The 16,952-nt window shown below is 47.6% G+C and overlaps 1 protein-coding gene across 1 annotated transcript in view; it reads right to left on the bottom strand.

Annotated features, from left to right (window-relative positions):
* Window positions 1-16,952, bottom strand: part of RELN (reelin) — a 560,682-nt gene that overhangs the window by 314,587 nt on the left and 229,143 nt on the right. Inside the window, exon 4 of the mRNA XM_019543587.1 lies at window positions 7,278-7,348. Within this exon, the coding sequence (XP_019399132.1) occupies window positions 7,278-7,348 (71 nt within the window). The remainder of the gene's footprint in view (window positions 1-7,277; window positions 7,349-16,952) is intronic.

Raw genomic sequence — 16,952 nt, 5'->3', positions numbered from 1 at the left:
AGCCACGCGCATGATCAGAGGTCAGGAAAACAGATCTTACGATGACAGGCTGAGAGCCATGGGACTCTTTAGCCTGGAAATGCGTAGGCTCGGGGTGATCTGATGGCCACCTATAAGTTTATCAGGGGTGACCACCAGGATGACGAGGTCGAACGGTCACAAACTCCTGCAAGACTGTTTCAGGCTGGACATAAGGAAGAATTTCTTTACTGTCCGAGCCCCCAAGGTCTGCCCTTTGGGCAGGGGGCTGGACTTGATGATCTCCCGAGGTCCCTTCCAGCCCTAATGTCTATGAAATCTATGAAATCTATGAAAACCCCTATTGGGGGGCCAAACCCCTTGTGTGGGGGCTGAACCCCCTTTTGGGGGGGCAAACCATTTGTGTTGGGGATAAACCCCCTGTTGCAGGTCTGAACTCCCTGTTGGGGGCTGAACCCCTTGTGTGGGGGCTGAACCCTCTGTTGGGAAGGCCAAACCCCTTGTGTAGGGGCTGAATCCCCTGTTGGGTGGCTGTAGCCCTTGTGTGGGGAACCAACCCCTTGTGTGGGGGCAATCACCTTGTGGGAAGGCAGCAAAATATGTGTTTGTGAATTCATGAAACCTGTATTTAGAGTTCACTTTATTATCATAACAGCTTTATCACTGTAGATATATCAATAAAACATTGTCCAACTGATTGCCATCTCTGTCTTGCTCGCTATCTATCTCTTTATAGTGGTCCTTTGTTTTACTTGTCGAGGAACATGGATTTGGGGGTATTTTAGAGAGTGACTTTGGGATTTTTTTTTTATCAGGGATTTTTCAGCTTTCCAATAGGGAACACCGGAATTCCTGCTAGTGGCAGGACCCTGCCTGCTCAGAGCTGGCACCTTGGACCCATCTGGCTGTGGCTGACCTCCTGGCCAAATGGGGCCAGGAGGACATGCTTTGACAGTTCAAAGCAGGCCACCACACCCAGAACATCTTCTGGGTGATAGCTGCCTAGATGGCCTGGCACAGGGTACAAATAGCAGTAGTGCCGCACAAAGGCCAACCCTGCAACCGCGGTGCACTGGCAGCTGGCCCAGAGGGGCAGATGCCTTTACTGGCTCTTCAGTCCCAGTCCAAATCTGGCAGGTGCACAGCAGGTCACAGCCAGGCAGCAGCCCCCACTGCCAGACTGGTGCAGTGGGTAGAGGGTGCAGGGAACTTTCTGGGCTGCTTCAGCAGTCCAGCTGGCACAAGGGGTAATATCCCCAGGTATCAATTGGCTGGGCCCCAGAAGCTCCTGAGAGCTAGTAGCCCTGAGCTACTTGCCAGGGCAGCTTTTTGTACTGCTGAGGCCAGGACAGGGTGACTTTTTATACTGCTGGGGCTAGGACAGGGCAGCTTTTTATACTGCTGGGGACAGCACAGGTGCTGGCCCTGGGCTGTAGCTCCCCCTGCCTAAAGATCCAGGAGGAGCCAGGCAGGGTTATTTTGCCCCAAGTGGCACAATTTGCTTCACAACAAAATGCATGTCTGAGCACATGCACTGAAGCAAAAAGCCCCGGCTCAAATCTGCACCATTTCTATTTGAGTTGCTGCAAGTGCACATGCTTGCATGTGTGGACGCACCCAATGGGTGTATCCAGATGCATGCAGACATTTGGTTCCACAGGGACAAATAGTGGTGGTGCACCTTGTGCTGCTACTACTTGTCTCCAGGGAATGACCATGCCACGCACACTTTGGCGCATGGCAATATGCCCCAGGTAGGGCCAGCATTTGGCAGGCTCCTGCAGTCTTGCCTGGGGTCCTGGGGGCCTCACGGGGCTGTAGCCATGGTGATTCTGCCACGCAGAGCCTGTCTGGCAGTGAAGCATGGTTCTGGGTGGCCGGCTCTGCTTTTCAGCAGCATATACTGGCTGAGCTTGCATTGCTCTGGGGTTTTTTCCCATTTTTTTTGTCCCCTGGTTATCCAGGGGTCAAACAAACCCACGGAAAAAAAACCTGGCACAGTGCACACTCAGGCAGCACACTCTTGCAGCATAGAGAACAACAAACGGTATGGTATGTGGCACTGCAAACGTGTTTGCAGCACCACATACCACATGACTGTGCTCATCTAGAAATGCCCAATGGAAGTAGTTGTGTCCAGGACTGCTCCTGCCCCCCTGCCCTGCTCTGTCCCTTTGTAGCCACAGGGAGAGCTCCAGACTCCCCCAGAGCCAGCCCTGGGCTGGCAGGGAGCACAGGATTAAAGCCTGTGCTCTGGGAAACAAAGGGGAGCTGTTCTGAGTGGGGCACAGCTCCCAGCTGTGTGGATCTTGGGACTGCAGACCAGCTCAGCAGTGCTGACTTGGGGCAATGTTCCGTGGTCAAGTGGCAGCAGTACTCTGAACTCTCCTCTTGCTTTGCTTGCTAAGGGGAAAGGGGAGCTATCTGTCCCTAGTTCTGGCACTGCTTAGCTCCAGGCTCCCCACCCAGAAGACAGGAGCTGAGCAGCACTGGGACAGGGGAGCCTTTTGTCCCCACAGTGCTGGACCAGGGACAGAGAGCTGCCCTACCCACTCAACCCTGCTGGTGCCCATGCAGCACATTCCTCAGTAAGCTCCTGCTCCCTGCCCATGCCTGGAGGGAGCTGGCAGCTGAGCAGCACCAGGACTGGAGGGAGACATGTGGGGGGGTGGTAAGCAGCATTAGGACTGGGAGGAGACACATCTGGAGGGAGATGCAAAGCAACGGGGGAGCTCAGGGCGCTGCTACCACTTGGCCACAAGGCACTGCCCCAAGCCAGCACTGCTGAGCTGGGCTATGATCTCGATCTCTACATCTAAGCAATGGGCAGCTCCCCTGCAACCCCCTGTGCCCCCCTGCTGCCTCAGCTGACCAGAAGCAAATTGCTCCCAGTCAGCATCTACACATACACTACTGTGCAGTAGCTAATGCATTGTTAATCTAGTACCTGTATTTGTTGGTACTAGCAAATGGTACATTAGGCAAATTTACTGCATAGTAAGTCCAGTATGTATAGATGGTTATGCTTTACTGGACATTAAATTAGTTTAGTGTGCAGTAAAGTGTCTTGTGTACATGCACCCTGAAGTGCTAACAAATTGGCAAAGTTATTTGACTGGCTGAGGAAAATAGTTGCTGAGAAGCTGAACAATATGGGATTGCTGGGGATGAAGATGGTAAGAGAGAACACAGTGGGCTACAAAAAGGAGTTGCAAGTCAGTATGCAGGCATCTAGCTTCCCACATGATTAAATGTGAGAGACGGCAAATTCCACCAGGAACAAAATTTTTAGCAGCTCTGGGAGAAATAAGTAATTCAGTTTTCTGTCTGTTCCAGATGTTGCCTAAGACAATAGCAAATAAATGTGAAAGAGCTAAAAATCCTTGCATTCAAAACTCCTGGAAAGTTATCCTGTTTAAATCATTAGACTAAGAGAAGTCACTCCTAAATCAACATAGATTGGCTTCTGCCCTCATAGCTCCACTGATGCTCCTTTTACCAAAGACCTGACAGCACGGACAAATCTTATTGTTTTGACCGCGTTTTCTTTGACTCCCCTACTGATGCTGGCACTGCCAATCAACTGCACCTTCTCAACTCATCATTTTCTCATCTCAATTACTGAAATATTCCCTATTGCATTCCCAACATCTATATTAGGATTCTTTTAATTTAGTCAAACCACAGCTGCTAAGATCCATCTTATCTTTATCTTATCCTCTGACAATGTCAGCCTTATTTCAGAATTCTCTACTTTCCATTCTTCATCTCCATTATTTTAGTTTCTTGCTTCTCTAATAACCTTCTCAAACTCAATCTCAGTTTTGTTTGTTTCATTTCCTTGACCAAATAACCAAAGGCATTTTCTAAAAAAAATCTGAGTTTTGAAAATATTTTCAAACTTATGGGAATAATCTACAATTCTGCTTAAAGAGACATACTTTCTGGCAGCATCCAGACGAGGAGGGGTGTGCTGCAACACAAACAGCAGCAGCACAGTGCATACCCTTTGTTGCAGGCCAAGCCCAGCTCCTCCCAACTCCCGGCCAAGCTCCGTGTGGTATGGGGGGATAGGGGAGACAGGGGTAGGGAGGAACTGTCTGGGGTGCAGTGTGCCTCAGCATGGAGGCTCCACAGCACAAGACTCCCAAGAGTGCCCAGGCCTGCCTGCTTCCCCATCTGCATGTCTGTTCCAGCACAAGTTATTTTCATGCGCATTGTGCTACATTTTTTCCCATTTTTTTTCTTTTTTGCTACCAGGAAATCCTGGTAATGAATCTTGCACCTGTGCTGGTTTAATGTGCAATGTGTGCAGTTTGTGGCACCACAAACCACATATGCCCTACACAACTGGACACACCCTGTAAGCACGTCCAGACGAGTGCACACATGGATCTTACCCCATCTCAAACCACTTTGGGACGGGGCAAGAGGCACATGCAGGAATGAAAAAATGTTCCCTGTGCTGCGGACTTGCAGTGAGGGGAGAAAATTAGACCCCTGGATATCCAGGGGTCTAAAAAACTGCTCCACAAAAGAGCAGAGCAAGGCACAGTCCTAAACTGTGCCTGGAGCCAGCCAGAATCAGTCCTCCAGAAGAGATGCTCTGGTTTCACTCTTTGGTGCTCCTGTTGCCCCCTGGCGCTGTCCATGGTAAGTTAGGAATGGGGGTAGGAGGGTTTATGGGGGTGGGTGTGAGGGGTGGGGGGGATGCCCTCAGGGCTGCGGGGGCTAAGCAGCTGGAACAGCCTCAGAGGGACCTGGCCCAGACCGGTGCGGCTCGCTAGTTCCCTGGAGCAGGTCACATTGTTCTGGGAGGCATGCACAGGAGCCATGCCTCCCGAAGCCATGTGACCTGCTCCGGTGCAAAGCCAGACTAGAGCCACATGAGGCTGGGCTGGATCCCGGCCCCACCGGCACAGTGGGGCAGAAGCGGGACGCAGAGTGCAGCTGGCCCTGGGGCCTGTCTGCTGCCTGGCGGGGCCCATGATGACAGGACCCAGCGTGGCATCTGTGGACCATGTGCTGGGCCCTGCTGGGTCCTGGGGCCCCTCTGCTGCCCAGCTGGGCCAGGCCCATGACAGCAAGACTCAGCGTGGCATATGGGGACCATGCGCGGAGCCCAGATGGGTCCTAGCAGACCCATCTGGACTCTGCCCGGTCCTCAGGTGCCACACTGGGTCCTGCTGCTATGGGAATGGCCCAGCCAGGTGGGAGAGTGGCCCCAAGGGCAGCAGGACCTGGCTGGACCTGGAACGCAGTCCCCACGTGCTGGGCTGGGTCTTGCTGCCATGGGCCTGGCCCAGCCAGGCGGCAGAGGGGCCCCAGGACCCGGATGGGCGTGGCACACTGTCCCCGTGTGCCATGCCAGGTTCTGCCATCATGAGACTGGCCCAGCTGGGTGGCAGGAGCATCCCCAGGGCCAGCAGGACCCGGCTGGGCTTGGCACACAGTCCCCCCCACTGCTGCTGTGAAAAATCAATTACGGGCCTGGGGGCTGGGGCCCTCCAGGGTGCCTGGGACCCTGGGCAGAGGGGCTGGGGCCCTCCAGGGTGCCTGGGATCTTGGGTGGGGGGGATGGAGCCCTGTGGGGGGGGCATTCCATGTGCTATGTGTGGGGGCTGGGGACCCACCCCTACTGAGTAGTCCCCCAGAAGGTCCCCCACATGCACAGTCCCCCCAGCAATTGCCCCACACCTGCCCACAGACCTACTCAAAGACCAACCCATATCCCTCCACACATACCCACACACCCACTCACCTTCCCCACACCGCTTCCCACCCCCTTCCTGCAAACACCACATCCCCTCATCACACACCCATCATATGTGAAGAAAACCAAAAACACACATCAAAACATATAGGTATTTAGAATTTATTCTAAATACCTATGACAGAGACACTGGTAGGCTTCCAAATTGCTTTAACATTGTAAATATATCAATAAAGCATTACCCAACTCATAGCTCTCTCTCTCCGTCTTTCTCTAGATGTGTGTGTGTGCGCGCGCGTGTGTGTGTGGAGTGTTCTTTTGTTTTAATTCTCGAAGAACATGGATTTTGGGGTATTTTTAAAAATGGATTTGGGATGCTGCTGCAGCAGTTCACCTGGCACAAGGGTTAGTGTCCCCAGGTACCAACTGGCTGGGCCCCAGAAGCACCTGAGAGTGAGTAGCCCTGAGCTGCTTGCCAGGGCAGCTTTTTGTATGGATGGGGCCAGGACAAGGCAGCTTTATATACTACTGGCGACAGCACAGGTGCTGGCCCCGGGCTCTAGTTCCCCCTGGCTGCAGATCTGGGAGGAACCAGGCAGGGTTATTTTGCCCCAAGTGGCACAATTTGCTCCCCAACATAGCGCATCTCCGAGCACGTGCGCTGAGGCAAAACGCCCTGGCTCAAATCTGCACTACTTCTATTTGAGTTGCTGCAAGTGCATGTGCTTGCATGTGTGGACGTTTCCCGTGAGTTTAACCTTTATTTGTGAATCTTGTGCAATTCATCCCTAACTTTGAAATATTTTACATAGTTTCATTTCAGATAAACCTTTAGGCCTGTGTTCTACAACCCATTTTTTGCAAGGAAATGGAATCATTGAAGGTTTGCATGTAAAACTCCAGATTAGTATAGAAATTCCTTTCTTCCTCTATGCCAGAAATGATGAATGCCCAATTCAGCCCCAATTTGCTTAGTACATATTGCTTATAGACATCCTTTCACAATAAAATATATAATTTTAGATCATTCATCAAAAGGATATACAGTATAACTGGTAGGATCAATCTGATTTTTAAGTCTGTATACTTCATACACTATTGCTTAGCTATAAAAATGATCACATTTATAGAGGACTAGCAAAAATTTGGTGACCTATTTTTGTAACATGGGGAAGCAGGTTCTTTGCAAAGATATAATTGAGATTAGTGGTAAATGAAACTTAGCTGTACATCTACTGCTTTTTTATTATAGATAATATATACACAGTCATCTTTCAACCAGTCATTTCATTGCTGGCCAAAATCAGACTTAGCTACTGGAAGAAAGTTTCATATTATTTAGAACGTATATTTTAATTTTCCTATGTTCCCTGATGCTTAACATTTGGGGCTTAACTATAAAATCCCTTGTTTATTCATTAGGAGGTGTGAGGGGAAGTAGGGTAACAGACTTGTGGATAATGAAAGATCCTACCTCTAGTTTTCTCTGATTATTGAAATAGTATTCCATAATGGCAAACAATGATATGAATAAAAATGGAGAGAACAGGTTTGCCATTAAATTTAAAAATGCAACAGCTCTTACCTCCCTGTTCACACAACTGTTGTGCTAAGGCATCCTTGAATATAACTTGACCCCTGTGAGTAGCTGTAGCCCTGGAAACATAAAAAGACAGAAAATAAACAATATGGATTGCTTATGTACGTACACGAATTATATGGTTAAATTATAGTAATCTTTCTTATTTTTCTTCCTGTTTGTCTTTCTCTTTATTTTTTGAAGAACAACTTGTTTAAGATTTCTTTTGTTTTGCTTTAACACAATACCCAAAACAAAATTTGATGGTAAAGAAAGCGAATGAGTACCATGACATACTATTCACCAGTACTGGGCTCAGCAAAGACCATGAGATTTTAGGTCACCACCTGGATAAGCCCGTGTATGTTGCAAAATTGATGAGTTTTCCCAGAGCAGAGCACTGGCAGAAAAGAACAGCAGGAGAGATGTTCACAAAGCAGTTTCTATAAAATCCCCTATCAGCTGATGCATACAGCAAGTGACATTCATTCTGGAGAAAACAGTGTTTATCAACACTACTAGTTGAAAGCAAACATGGAAGCACATGGGGTGCATAGTCCAAGCCCTTGTCTTAAGGCAGGATCAACAGACCTATAACTATGCCTGACAGACACTTTTATCAACTCTTCCTAAAAATCTCCAATGAAGGAGGTTCCATAACCTCCTGGGGTAGTTTCTTCTACAGCTTCACCACATCAACAGAAAGATTTCCTAATATCCAGCCTAAATCTTCTTAGTTGATATATCACATCTGCTCCTTCTCTCTTATACATGTGGTCAGACAAGGATAGAACCTGCTGCAATGAAAAGGGGAATAAATGCTTGTGACGGGCTGGCTGGCAGTGACCTGGCCCAGGGACTTTGAAACGGCAAAAGATGATTGGAGGACTTGGGATTCCCTTTCCTCACCAATCTGGTAATGATTTGGCCCAGGGGTTTTGAACAGGTAAAAGATGATTGAAGGGCTTGGGATTCCCTTTCCGCACCAATCAGGCCCCAGAGACTCACCCCCTGTGTCCCTTAATTGGCCCCCTGGGTCACCTGGAGGCTGTGTGGCAGCATTCCTGCCTACCACATAGGAGATCTGGGTTGAAGTCCCAGCTGAAGTGACTTGGGGTGAGTGTGCTAACAAGAAGCAAATCTTCCTGCAGTGGAAAGGGGCCATTGTGTTTTCTCCCCCTCCAGGTACCAAGGCCCTATATTTCCTTGTCATTTGACATTTTGCATTTTGTACCTTTTTTATATTTCACCAACCCATATTGTTTGTTCTGCTGTTTGTGTTTTATATTTTGTTAACCCTGGGTTTTTTTGTCAATGATTGTAAGTGTCTAACCTTTGTCGAATCCTGCCTCCTTGGGGCATTGTAGTGTCCACTACATCCTCTGATTTATGCCTGTTATGTTCCCAGTATTAAAAGATATGGTTAAGTCCCCATTGGTGGAATGCCTCTGCTCTATAGGGGGAGGAGAGTCCCTACACCTCCCACAGTGCTTGTGCACCTGCTCTGATCCCTTCAATTGGAGAGGGGGTAACTCTTGGAGTACCACCCGGGTTACATGCTAAATAAAGTCTTTTAAGATTTATTGGGTTCTCAAAATAAAACCTACCCAGCTGTCAAAATACTGATCCTTAGTGGGTTTAATCTGCTCCTTTATCATGCATGTAAGTACCATTAGGCACTTTTACATGTGATCTCAGGGTGGGGGGAGGAAGCTTTAATTAGAGTGGCTCTGAGAGCAGCTCATAGGTACTAAGTAGAGTTACACATAGGTATGTGTGAGAGAGAGAAGGAGCCACCAGGCTCCAAGGCTCCCAGGCTAATCAAAGGTTTAGCGGCCCCAGGTCCGCAGCCCCAAGGAGCCTGGCAGATTCCCCTTTCCCAGGTGTGTCGGGAAGGGAGGGGCTGAGAATTCCCCTGCCGGTATAAAGAAGAGCCCAGGACAGGCAAGAAGCAACAACGCAAAACCGGAAAGAGGAGGAGGTGGAGCACGCCGGCGCACGCTGCAGGGAACTCTAAAAGCAACACTGAGTGCTGGTAGGAGCCTCTGGCAGAGAGCAAAACCCCAGGGGGGGTTTATAACTCAGTTTGCTGGCCCCTGCTGGGAGTAGAACTGTTTGTTTACTGGCCAGGAGCTGGCTGAGCCCAGCTTGAGAAGGGTACCGTAATAACCCTAATAGAGGGGCACTACTGACTTTCGGGTACTGTAGTACATGTAATAGAGGCACAGGAAAATAGTATGGATTTAAGCTGTTAAAAGAAATCGTGGGAAACTCTACAAGAGGCTCTCAGAGAAAGAGAGAGAGCCAATAAAGAGGGACTGACCCCACGAAGGTCAATTTTGGTTCAAAGTGTGGCTGCAGACAGCCGGAGCGGTGACCCAGGCCAGGAGAGCCTTCTCTTTTTACATGTTTTCTTTTTGACCTTTTCTTTTGTTGATTGCTTGAGAGGAACTGAGGACACGTGGCTGGACCAACTGGCTGGCCACCTCCCGGTGGAATGGGCAAGGGTGTAGGGGTGGTGGAGCCCTCAGAAACTCGGGACCTCGCGGGACGTCGGTGAGACTAATAATTGGACTACACATCAAGGTATATGAACCAACTCCGTTAACATCAAGTCGTGGCAGGAAAAACATGGGTGTGTAAGATCCTCAAATAGAGCAGATAACACCCTAGTCGAGCGGCAGATGGCATCCTTCAGGTCCACAAGGGACAGCAATACTCAACAGTATGCAAAGGAAATCATTGTATTTCTGATGTTGGTTAAACCTTGTTAAATATAACAGAAACTTCTCTTCCAGTTAGAGATATTATAAATGTTATTTAAACTTTGCAAACCTCTGGCTATATCATGCTCCAATTATTTTCTGATGGGTCTCAAAATGAACCAGATTCTGCTTTAAGTCCATGAAAATGGTCAAACATAACTGCACGGATATAACTGACCACAGAATTTGGCTCCTTCTGTACAACAACTAGAACAATGTTTTCTAAACATCTGATATCTGGGGCACACTTGTTGGATTAAAATTGGCGGTATACTTCTTAATTTCCTGGTACCTCGGTTAAAAATCACTGAGCAAGATCTAAATGCAGAAAAGATATAGAGGGGGGCCTTGAGGCTAAAAAAAGTGGAGAATCACTGATCTAGCTGGTGCCACTTAAGGGCAGTGTGGGGCAGGAACACACCCTGCTATCACCTGCTCTTCCACTGTCTGCTCCCTCCTCACCCCTGGGCTAAATGCAGACATTTGTGGGGAGAGGTGGGGTAGAGAGAGGTTAGATTGTGTTAAAAATGGCCACCTGATCAAACTTAGCTTGCTCAGGTGTACGCCTTACACTTAGACTCCGTCTCAGTGATCATAAATCAATCTAAATCCATAACAGAATGTGTTCTCCCATTTTTAAACCTGTCTGTGTGCGCGCAGAATTTCCAATCTAATATCTGGATTGATGTGCACTCACACTTAACCGATCTAGGTTAGATCAGTGAATTGAACTTCAGTATGCTTACCTGCACAGTCCTAGGGCTGGGAAAGTCCAGCTGCTAGCCCCCCAGGGCTGCACGTTTCCTACCTGTCCCCCTGGCACTGGGCTATTTTAGCCCCACGATAGCCCCTTGCCGCCACCCCCCCACCAAAGACCAGCTAGCCCTTGATCCCTGAGTCTGATCCTTTTGGATGCCTTTGTGCTGTGGGAAGAAATAATTCTTCTCTACCTTTTCCTTGGAATTAGAGTAGGACTGTTTTTGCAATTCTTGCTGTGTGTTCATGCTAGTAACTTTTGGGAGATTTTTCTGTCACTGCTCAATTGGCTCTGGGCAGTATTTGTTTATTCATTTTTCATTTCAACAGTGCAATGAGCCAGTAGGTAAATTAGGTTATGCTACTCATGTTATCACAGCTTGGGGTGGGGCAAGTGCCCATAATTTTTTAATAGTGGGTCCAGTTCCCAGATAAACTGGAATCTGAAAAAGATTAGGAGATGGCATCTTTTAAGTAAGGTGGGGAATGTGATCAGAGCTCCTAATGTCTGGTACCATGGAGAGGCAATCCCTCTCCTGTATCCCCTTAAATGATGTATGAGTGGAGGGTGGCAGTATTTCAGCAACAGTTTTGGGTCCAGATTAAGAAGATGGGGAGTTGACAGCAGCCCCCACATGTTGGAGAAAGGGCTCACAGCAGCCTTTTACCAAGTGAAACAGATTACAAAGGAGGAATGACCTGCATTGGATGTGTTCTTTTTGGATATTTCCCAGATGTGTTATGTAATAAAGTGGTAGTTAGTTAAGCCACATTCCTAAGGTCCTGTTTTTATTCCTGTGGTTTTGGGACAGTAAGTGAGAGCCATATAACATACTATTTAAGTGAAAATGCAAAAAAGGCTTCATAAAGCACTATGTGGAAGTTCTTTCAGGGTTTCACACATCTTACAGTTATTTGAAATGTGGCATAACATTTCTTCACTAACACATGCTGTCTGTAAGTATGTGACCCTGTAACTACATTGTACTATAAAATAAGAACACATTAATTACTTTAGCACATGAGAACAGCCAATAATACCAAAAACTTTATCGCTTCCTTTAAAAAAATCAGATAAAATGCAGTCCATTTTCAAAATATTTCAAACACCATTATCTTTACAAAAAACTCACAAAGTGGCTTGAAATGCTAAATATTCAGTAGTTATAAATATTCAAGAAGATTGTTTACTATTACTGCATATATTTCTACAAATTCCCTTATGCTGGTAAATGAGTATATGGGTTAGGGAATATCAAACTACATACTCTCCAAATCAATGAACATATGCTGTTCAAACCCCATGGGCAATTGACCAGGTTTCCTTAAAAGAACCAACTTTGTGTGTTCAGTCACAAAATTAATACCAGGCTATGCTAAAGGCAGCTGTTAGAAGAAATCACAAACAAACAGAGATGGCTTATGGTATAGTTAATAATGGGTGCGTCTACATTTCCCTGTATGGTGATGTTGCTACAGTGCTGTGCTTTACTACTTCATTTTGGAAGTACTAAAGCATAGCACAGTCCAGGTGCATAGCATATGGTTAAATTTCACTGCTATGGGAGTGCGCTGGTACGGCGACGTAGCTGGCAATCACGTGTAGACAAATGTGATCACTATACTGCCGTAGCACACCATACAGCGATGTAGCATTTCACTCCATAGCCATAGGTCAACATGTACACATGCCCCACATGTATTATGTGTTGAGCCAGTGCTCCTGGGCATGTAGACAAAATGGCACAAACAGGGTAAGGCAAACATTATCTATCTTGATTATGTTCTCCCAACCCTGTGATTTCCAGCCAGGGTCCCTAGAGATCCTTTCTAGAATCAAGAGATCCTAGAGATCCCAGCTAGGGTACACTGCAGTGCCTAGAGATCCTTTCAAGTACGCTGCGAGGTGTCATGCAATGTTAGAACTGTTAAGTGTGCAAACATGAGTCACAAGCTAAACCCAGTGATTTCAAATAGGAATCCACTTTCTGCCCTGTTGTGGTCTTTCCAAGTTCTGTGCAACACAATAATTACTCCATTGTTTTTCTGTAGTCAAAAAAGAGTGTAAACTAAGAACTGGCATTTTCTGATAAGGTGCCTTTAGTCCAATAAGGGGTGCCTTCAGTCTAAAAAAAGCTCAGAACCACTGTCTTAGCCCCACAGAGGGCTCTTCACAGGTCCTCTAAAATGGGACTCATTATGCTGATGAATGGTTGGGTGTAACCTCACTGAAACTGGCAGATGCAACAGGATATATGTAAAACAACTATATGGGTCACAATTTCCCTGCAGGTGTATGTTTGACAGACCTGGCTCCATTTTCTCGATAAAATTTCTAAAATTAGGGTTGGCTTCTATATTGTTTTTAGAACGTTTGCATCTTAAGGTATAGAATTAATGTGTTGTTTTCTTTGTAGATGAAGAACACTTCTCAACTACATATTTGGGTTGCTCTAATACCATTAAGCAAACATTTGGGTCTTACTCTGAAACATGCTATTTATTGGGTGTGTCTACATCTGAATTAATATGCTTTTCCTAAGGTGCATTAAATTTAGTACCTCTAATGTGAGGTACTAAATAAATGAGCGTTAGGTTGCCCTAATGTGCAGTAATGAAAGAACATGTTTTTAAAGTGATGCTTAATGCACAGTAGCCTATTTTACTGCACATTAGCAGAATTGCATAGTTTTTTACATGACCTTTTAATGCACAGTAAAATAGGCTACTATGCATTAAAACACATGTGTAGATGTGCCCATTTTCAGCTAGAGGACAAGCCACTAAGAAGATAAGATATCGTTCAACCAAGGTCACTGTATGTATGCTCTAGCCATCCTTAGATAGAATTCCTCTCTAATAATGAATATTTACATTAGAACTGAGAAATGAAAGAAACACGGGAGGACACAGGAGAATCCTGGTGTGATCAATATAAGTTTCAGAAGAAAAACAATTTACAGATAAGAAAGTCTCTATATTATCTTCATTCATCCATTAATCTGGATCTATCAGTTGGGGGATACAGGAAGTAGAAAAATGGCATTATAATAAGGAAGGAAAAGAGTAAATACATTGCTGAGAGAGGAAGGAGGGAAGAGAGAGATATTTTAACTGAAGATAAAAATACCATCTCTCAAGTCAGAGCATAGAGTCTAGCTTCTGGCCTTGGACACATTACATTAGTGCTATAAATGTCCTTACATTGCTATAAAAGGTGAATATCCACATGTACACGCATCCGTAACACCACAAAAACTGGTGGATCTGCTACAAAAAAGTTCCTCTTTCAAGAAAGAACTCAGTACATTTTACATTTACATTACAAAAAACGCACTACATTTTGTAGCACTACATATAGCATGTAAACTGTTACATATAGAACCACAAAGGGTCTCATAGATAAGTATCCCACAATCTTCTGAACTCCTTCCCTCTTACAAGAGGGTAGGGTAGGAGAACAGCTGGCTCCCTGACAGGCTTCCCAGCCAGGTTGACCTGGCACAGAGTATTCTCAGGACCCTGAGGCCACTGCTAGTGTGAAAGCAACAGCTTGCCAGTCCTCCCATGATGGCTGCCTCTGTGCCAGGAGCACTTGTTCTGCCTAGTGTTCCTGTACCATTGGCTGCAGCTGTTAAGCAGATTTTTCTACCACCCCAGTGGGTTGGCAGAGGTGAGAAGAGCATCTTTCCTTGTCCCCCTTGCCCTCCTGTCATCTCCACAGGTGGTAGGCAGTAGAAAGGAGGGTGGCAATGAGAGCAGTTCTCTTCATCCCCCTAACATCTCTTCAAGACCACCTCCACCCATCCCGATGTGTGGTGGGGGTGCAGGGACAGGCACTGTCTTTGACAGCTGCTGCTGGTAGTAGCTGCCAGCTGATCACTGATAGCCTGGCCCCTTCACTGGCAGGGAAGAGGGCAAGCTCTCAGTGACCTAGCTCACTGACTGGTGCTCCCAAGGTCTGGAACAGCCTCAGAGGTGGTTCAAGCACCTACATTGAACACCTTCAAGAGCAAATTGGATGCTTATCTTGCTGGGATCCCATGACCCCAGCTGACTTCCTGCCCTTTGGGTGGGCAGCTGGACTCGATGATCTTCTGAGGTCCCTTCTACCCCTAATGTCTATGAAATCTGAGTCAGCAAAGGGGCAGCCCCCTTTCAATCTCCTGGCTGGAAAGCATGCCTTTGAAGTTGTCACAGGGCGGGGCCCAGGAGTGGCCATGATCTCTCCTGGTGCCCCCTACCATGCCAAATGAGTGTCTGTGCACCCTTGTTATCTCGCCCGCCACGTATGAAAGGGAGGCTGCCTTTTACCCTCTTGAGCACGGTGCTCTTAGTTATCCCAGCCCTTTGTCCCGTGTAGGTCGATCTAGTGCACCCACCCCTGTGGGCTGTGCGTGGCTCTTACCTCCCCTAATACCATGCCCCAAGCCTCTCAGTTGTCCTGGACATTGTTGTGTCTATGGTCTTTCCTTAGCAGCCCTCTCTGGGCTTCTACCCGTACGCTCGCCCTCTCCGGGCTTCTATCCGTATGCTCGCCCTCCCTCAGGCCTCTTATTCCTGTACTCGCCCTCCCTTGGGCTTCTTATTCCTGTACTCGCCCTCCCTCGGGCTTCTACCCATACGCTCGCCCTCCCTCAGGCCTCTTATTCCTGTGCTCGCCCTCCCTCGGGCCTCTTATTGCTGTGCTCGCCCTCCCTCGGGCCTCTTATTCCTGTGCTCGCCCTCCCTCGGGCCTCTTATTCCTGTGCTCGCCCTCCCTCGGGCCTCTACCCATACACTCGTCCTTCTCCAGGGCTTCTTATTCCAGTATGCCCTCCCTGGGGCTTATCCTGATACAAATGCCAATCGCCCTCCCTGGGGCTTATCCCGATATGAATGCCAATCGCCCTCCCTGGGGCTCCTTATTCTTGTCTGCCCTCTCTGGGGCTCCTTATTCCTGTCTCACGCCTGCACTAGGGCCTTGCTCGCGACTCCCGCAATTGTGGCTCAGGTGGCCTTAGCCGTGCCTGGCCCCCAGACCTGCCTTCTCAGGTCACTCGCCCGCACTGGGCTCCTCGCCCCGCACAACACTGCTCTACTGGGCGGGGTCTATACAAAGCCCAAAATGTGGCACCCTCTCTGGTGCCAGGAACCCCCACGCTGCTAGGGAGCTCCCATGAGGCCTCCTCCAACCCCTACAGCCTCACCTCGTCCTCCGGTTTAACACAACAAACAAAACCATCGGCCGTCCGGCCCCAACTCAAACTCAGGCCTCCTGACCAAACATAAACCCTAAACCATCAGGCTCTTTATCTTCCCCCGAATCCCTACCAGGGGCTCCTCTGCGTGGTATCCTCTCTCATAAGGTGCTCAGGCCCTCGGGCTCCTCAACTCAGCCTGGTCCCAAACAGCTCCATCTTCCACAACTGCCAGAGGAGACCTGCCTGCTTGGCCTCAGCCTAGGCTATTTATATGGGCCAGGCCCTGCCCCCTCCTGGTCAGCTAACCTCAGTGGTTGCTCCAGCAACCCACACCTGTCCTTTAGGAGCAGGCACTTCAGTGCCTCCGACACATCTCCCCCTCCCAAGTTGGAGTCTGACTAGGAGCGGGGCGCGAAAGTGCTCTGCGACAGGGTCTTACTAGGAGCGGGGCACGAAAGTGCCCTGCAACAGAAGTAAATTAGTAGTGCTTCGGCCAGGGGGCTGGGCACATGTTCACACTCCCATAGCACTTTATTTTTGTAGTGTGTGTCCAAGCCTGTAGTATTACATCGATTTTATTCAGAATTTTGCCATGTAGGCTGAAATGTCACAAGTTTAAATCAAGGACCATATAAAGACATTCAGATTTTTTAACAATCACCTAAGAAAGTTAGGAAAATTGAGGATCTTTTATACCAGTAAAAATATGTTGGTATCAGGTCTGCATTTTGCATGTCTTTATGAATGAGTTAATAAAGGAGGCTGGCACAGCTTATTCACTAAATAGCTTATTAAAGGAATAAGTTATGTGCTAAACAGGTTCCATTATACTGGAATTACTGCTTCCACAGTAGAAGTCTAAACTTAATTATAGTATTTGAAAAAAAAAACCCATACACAAACCCAAATGAGTACAAAACCTGTGTAGATCTGCCCTGCTAGAGATTGGATGCCTCAGGGCAGTCATAATAAGCCAC

Source organism: Crocodylus porosus, unplaced genomic scaffold (genome assembly GCF_001723895.1).
Source record: "Crocodylus porosus isolate Cpor-Errol unplaced genomic scaffold, CroPor_comp1, whole genome shotgun sequence".
NCBI lineage: Eukaryota > Metazoa > Chordata > Crocodylia > Crocodylidae > Crocodylus > Crocodylus porosus.
This window is presented reverse-complemented; position numbering and strand designations above follow the sequence as displayed.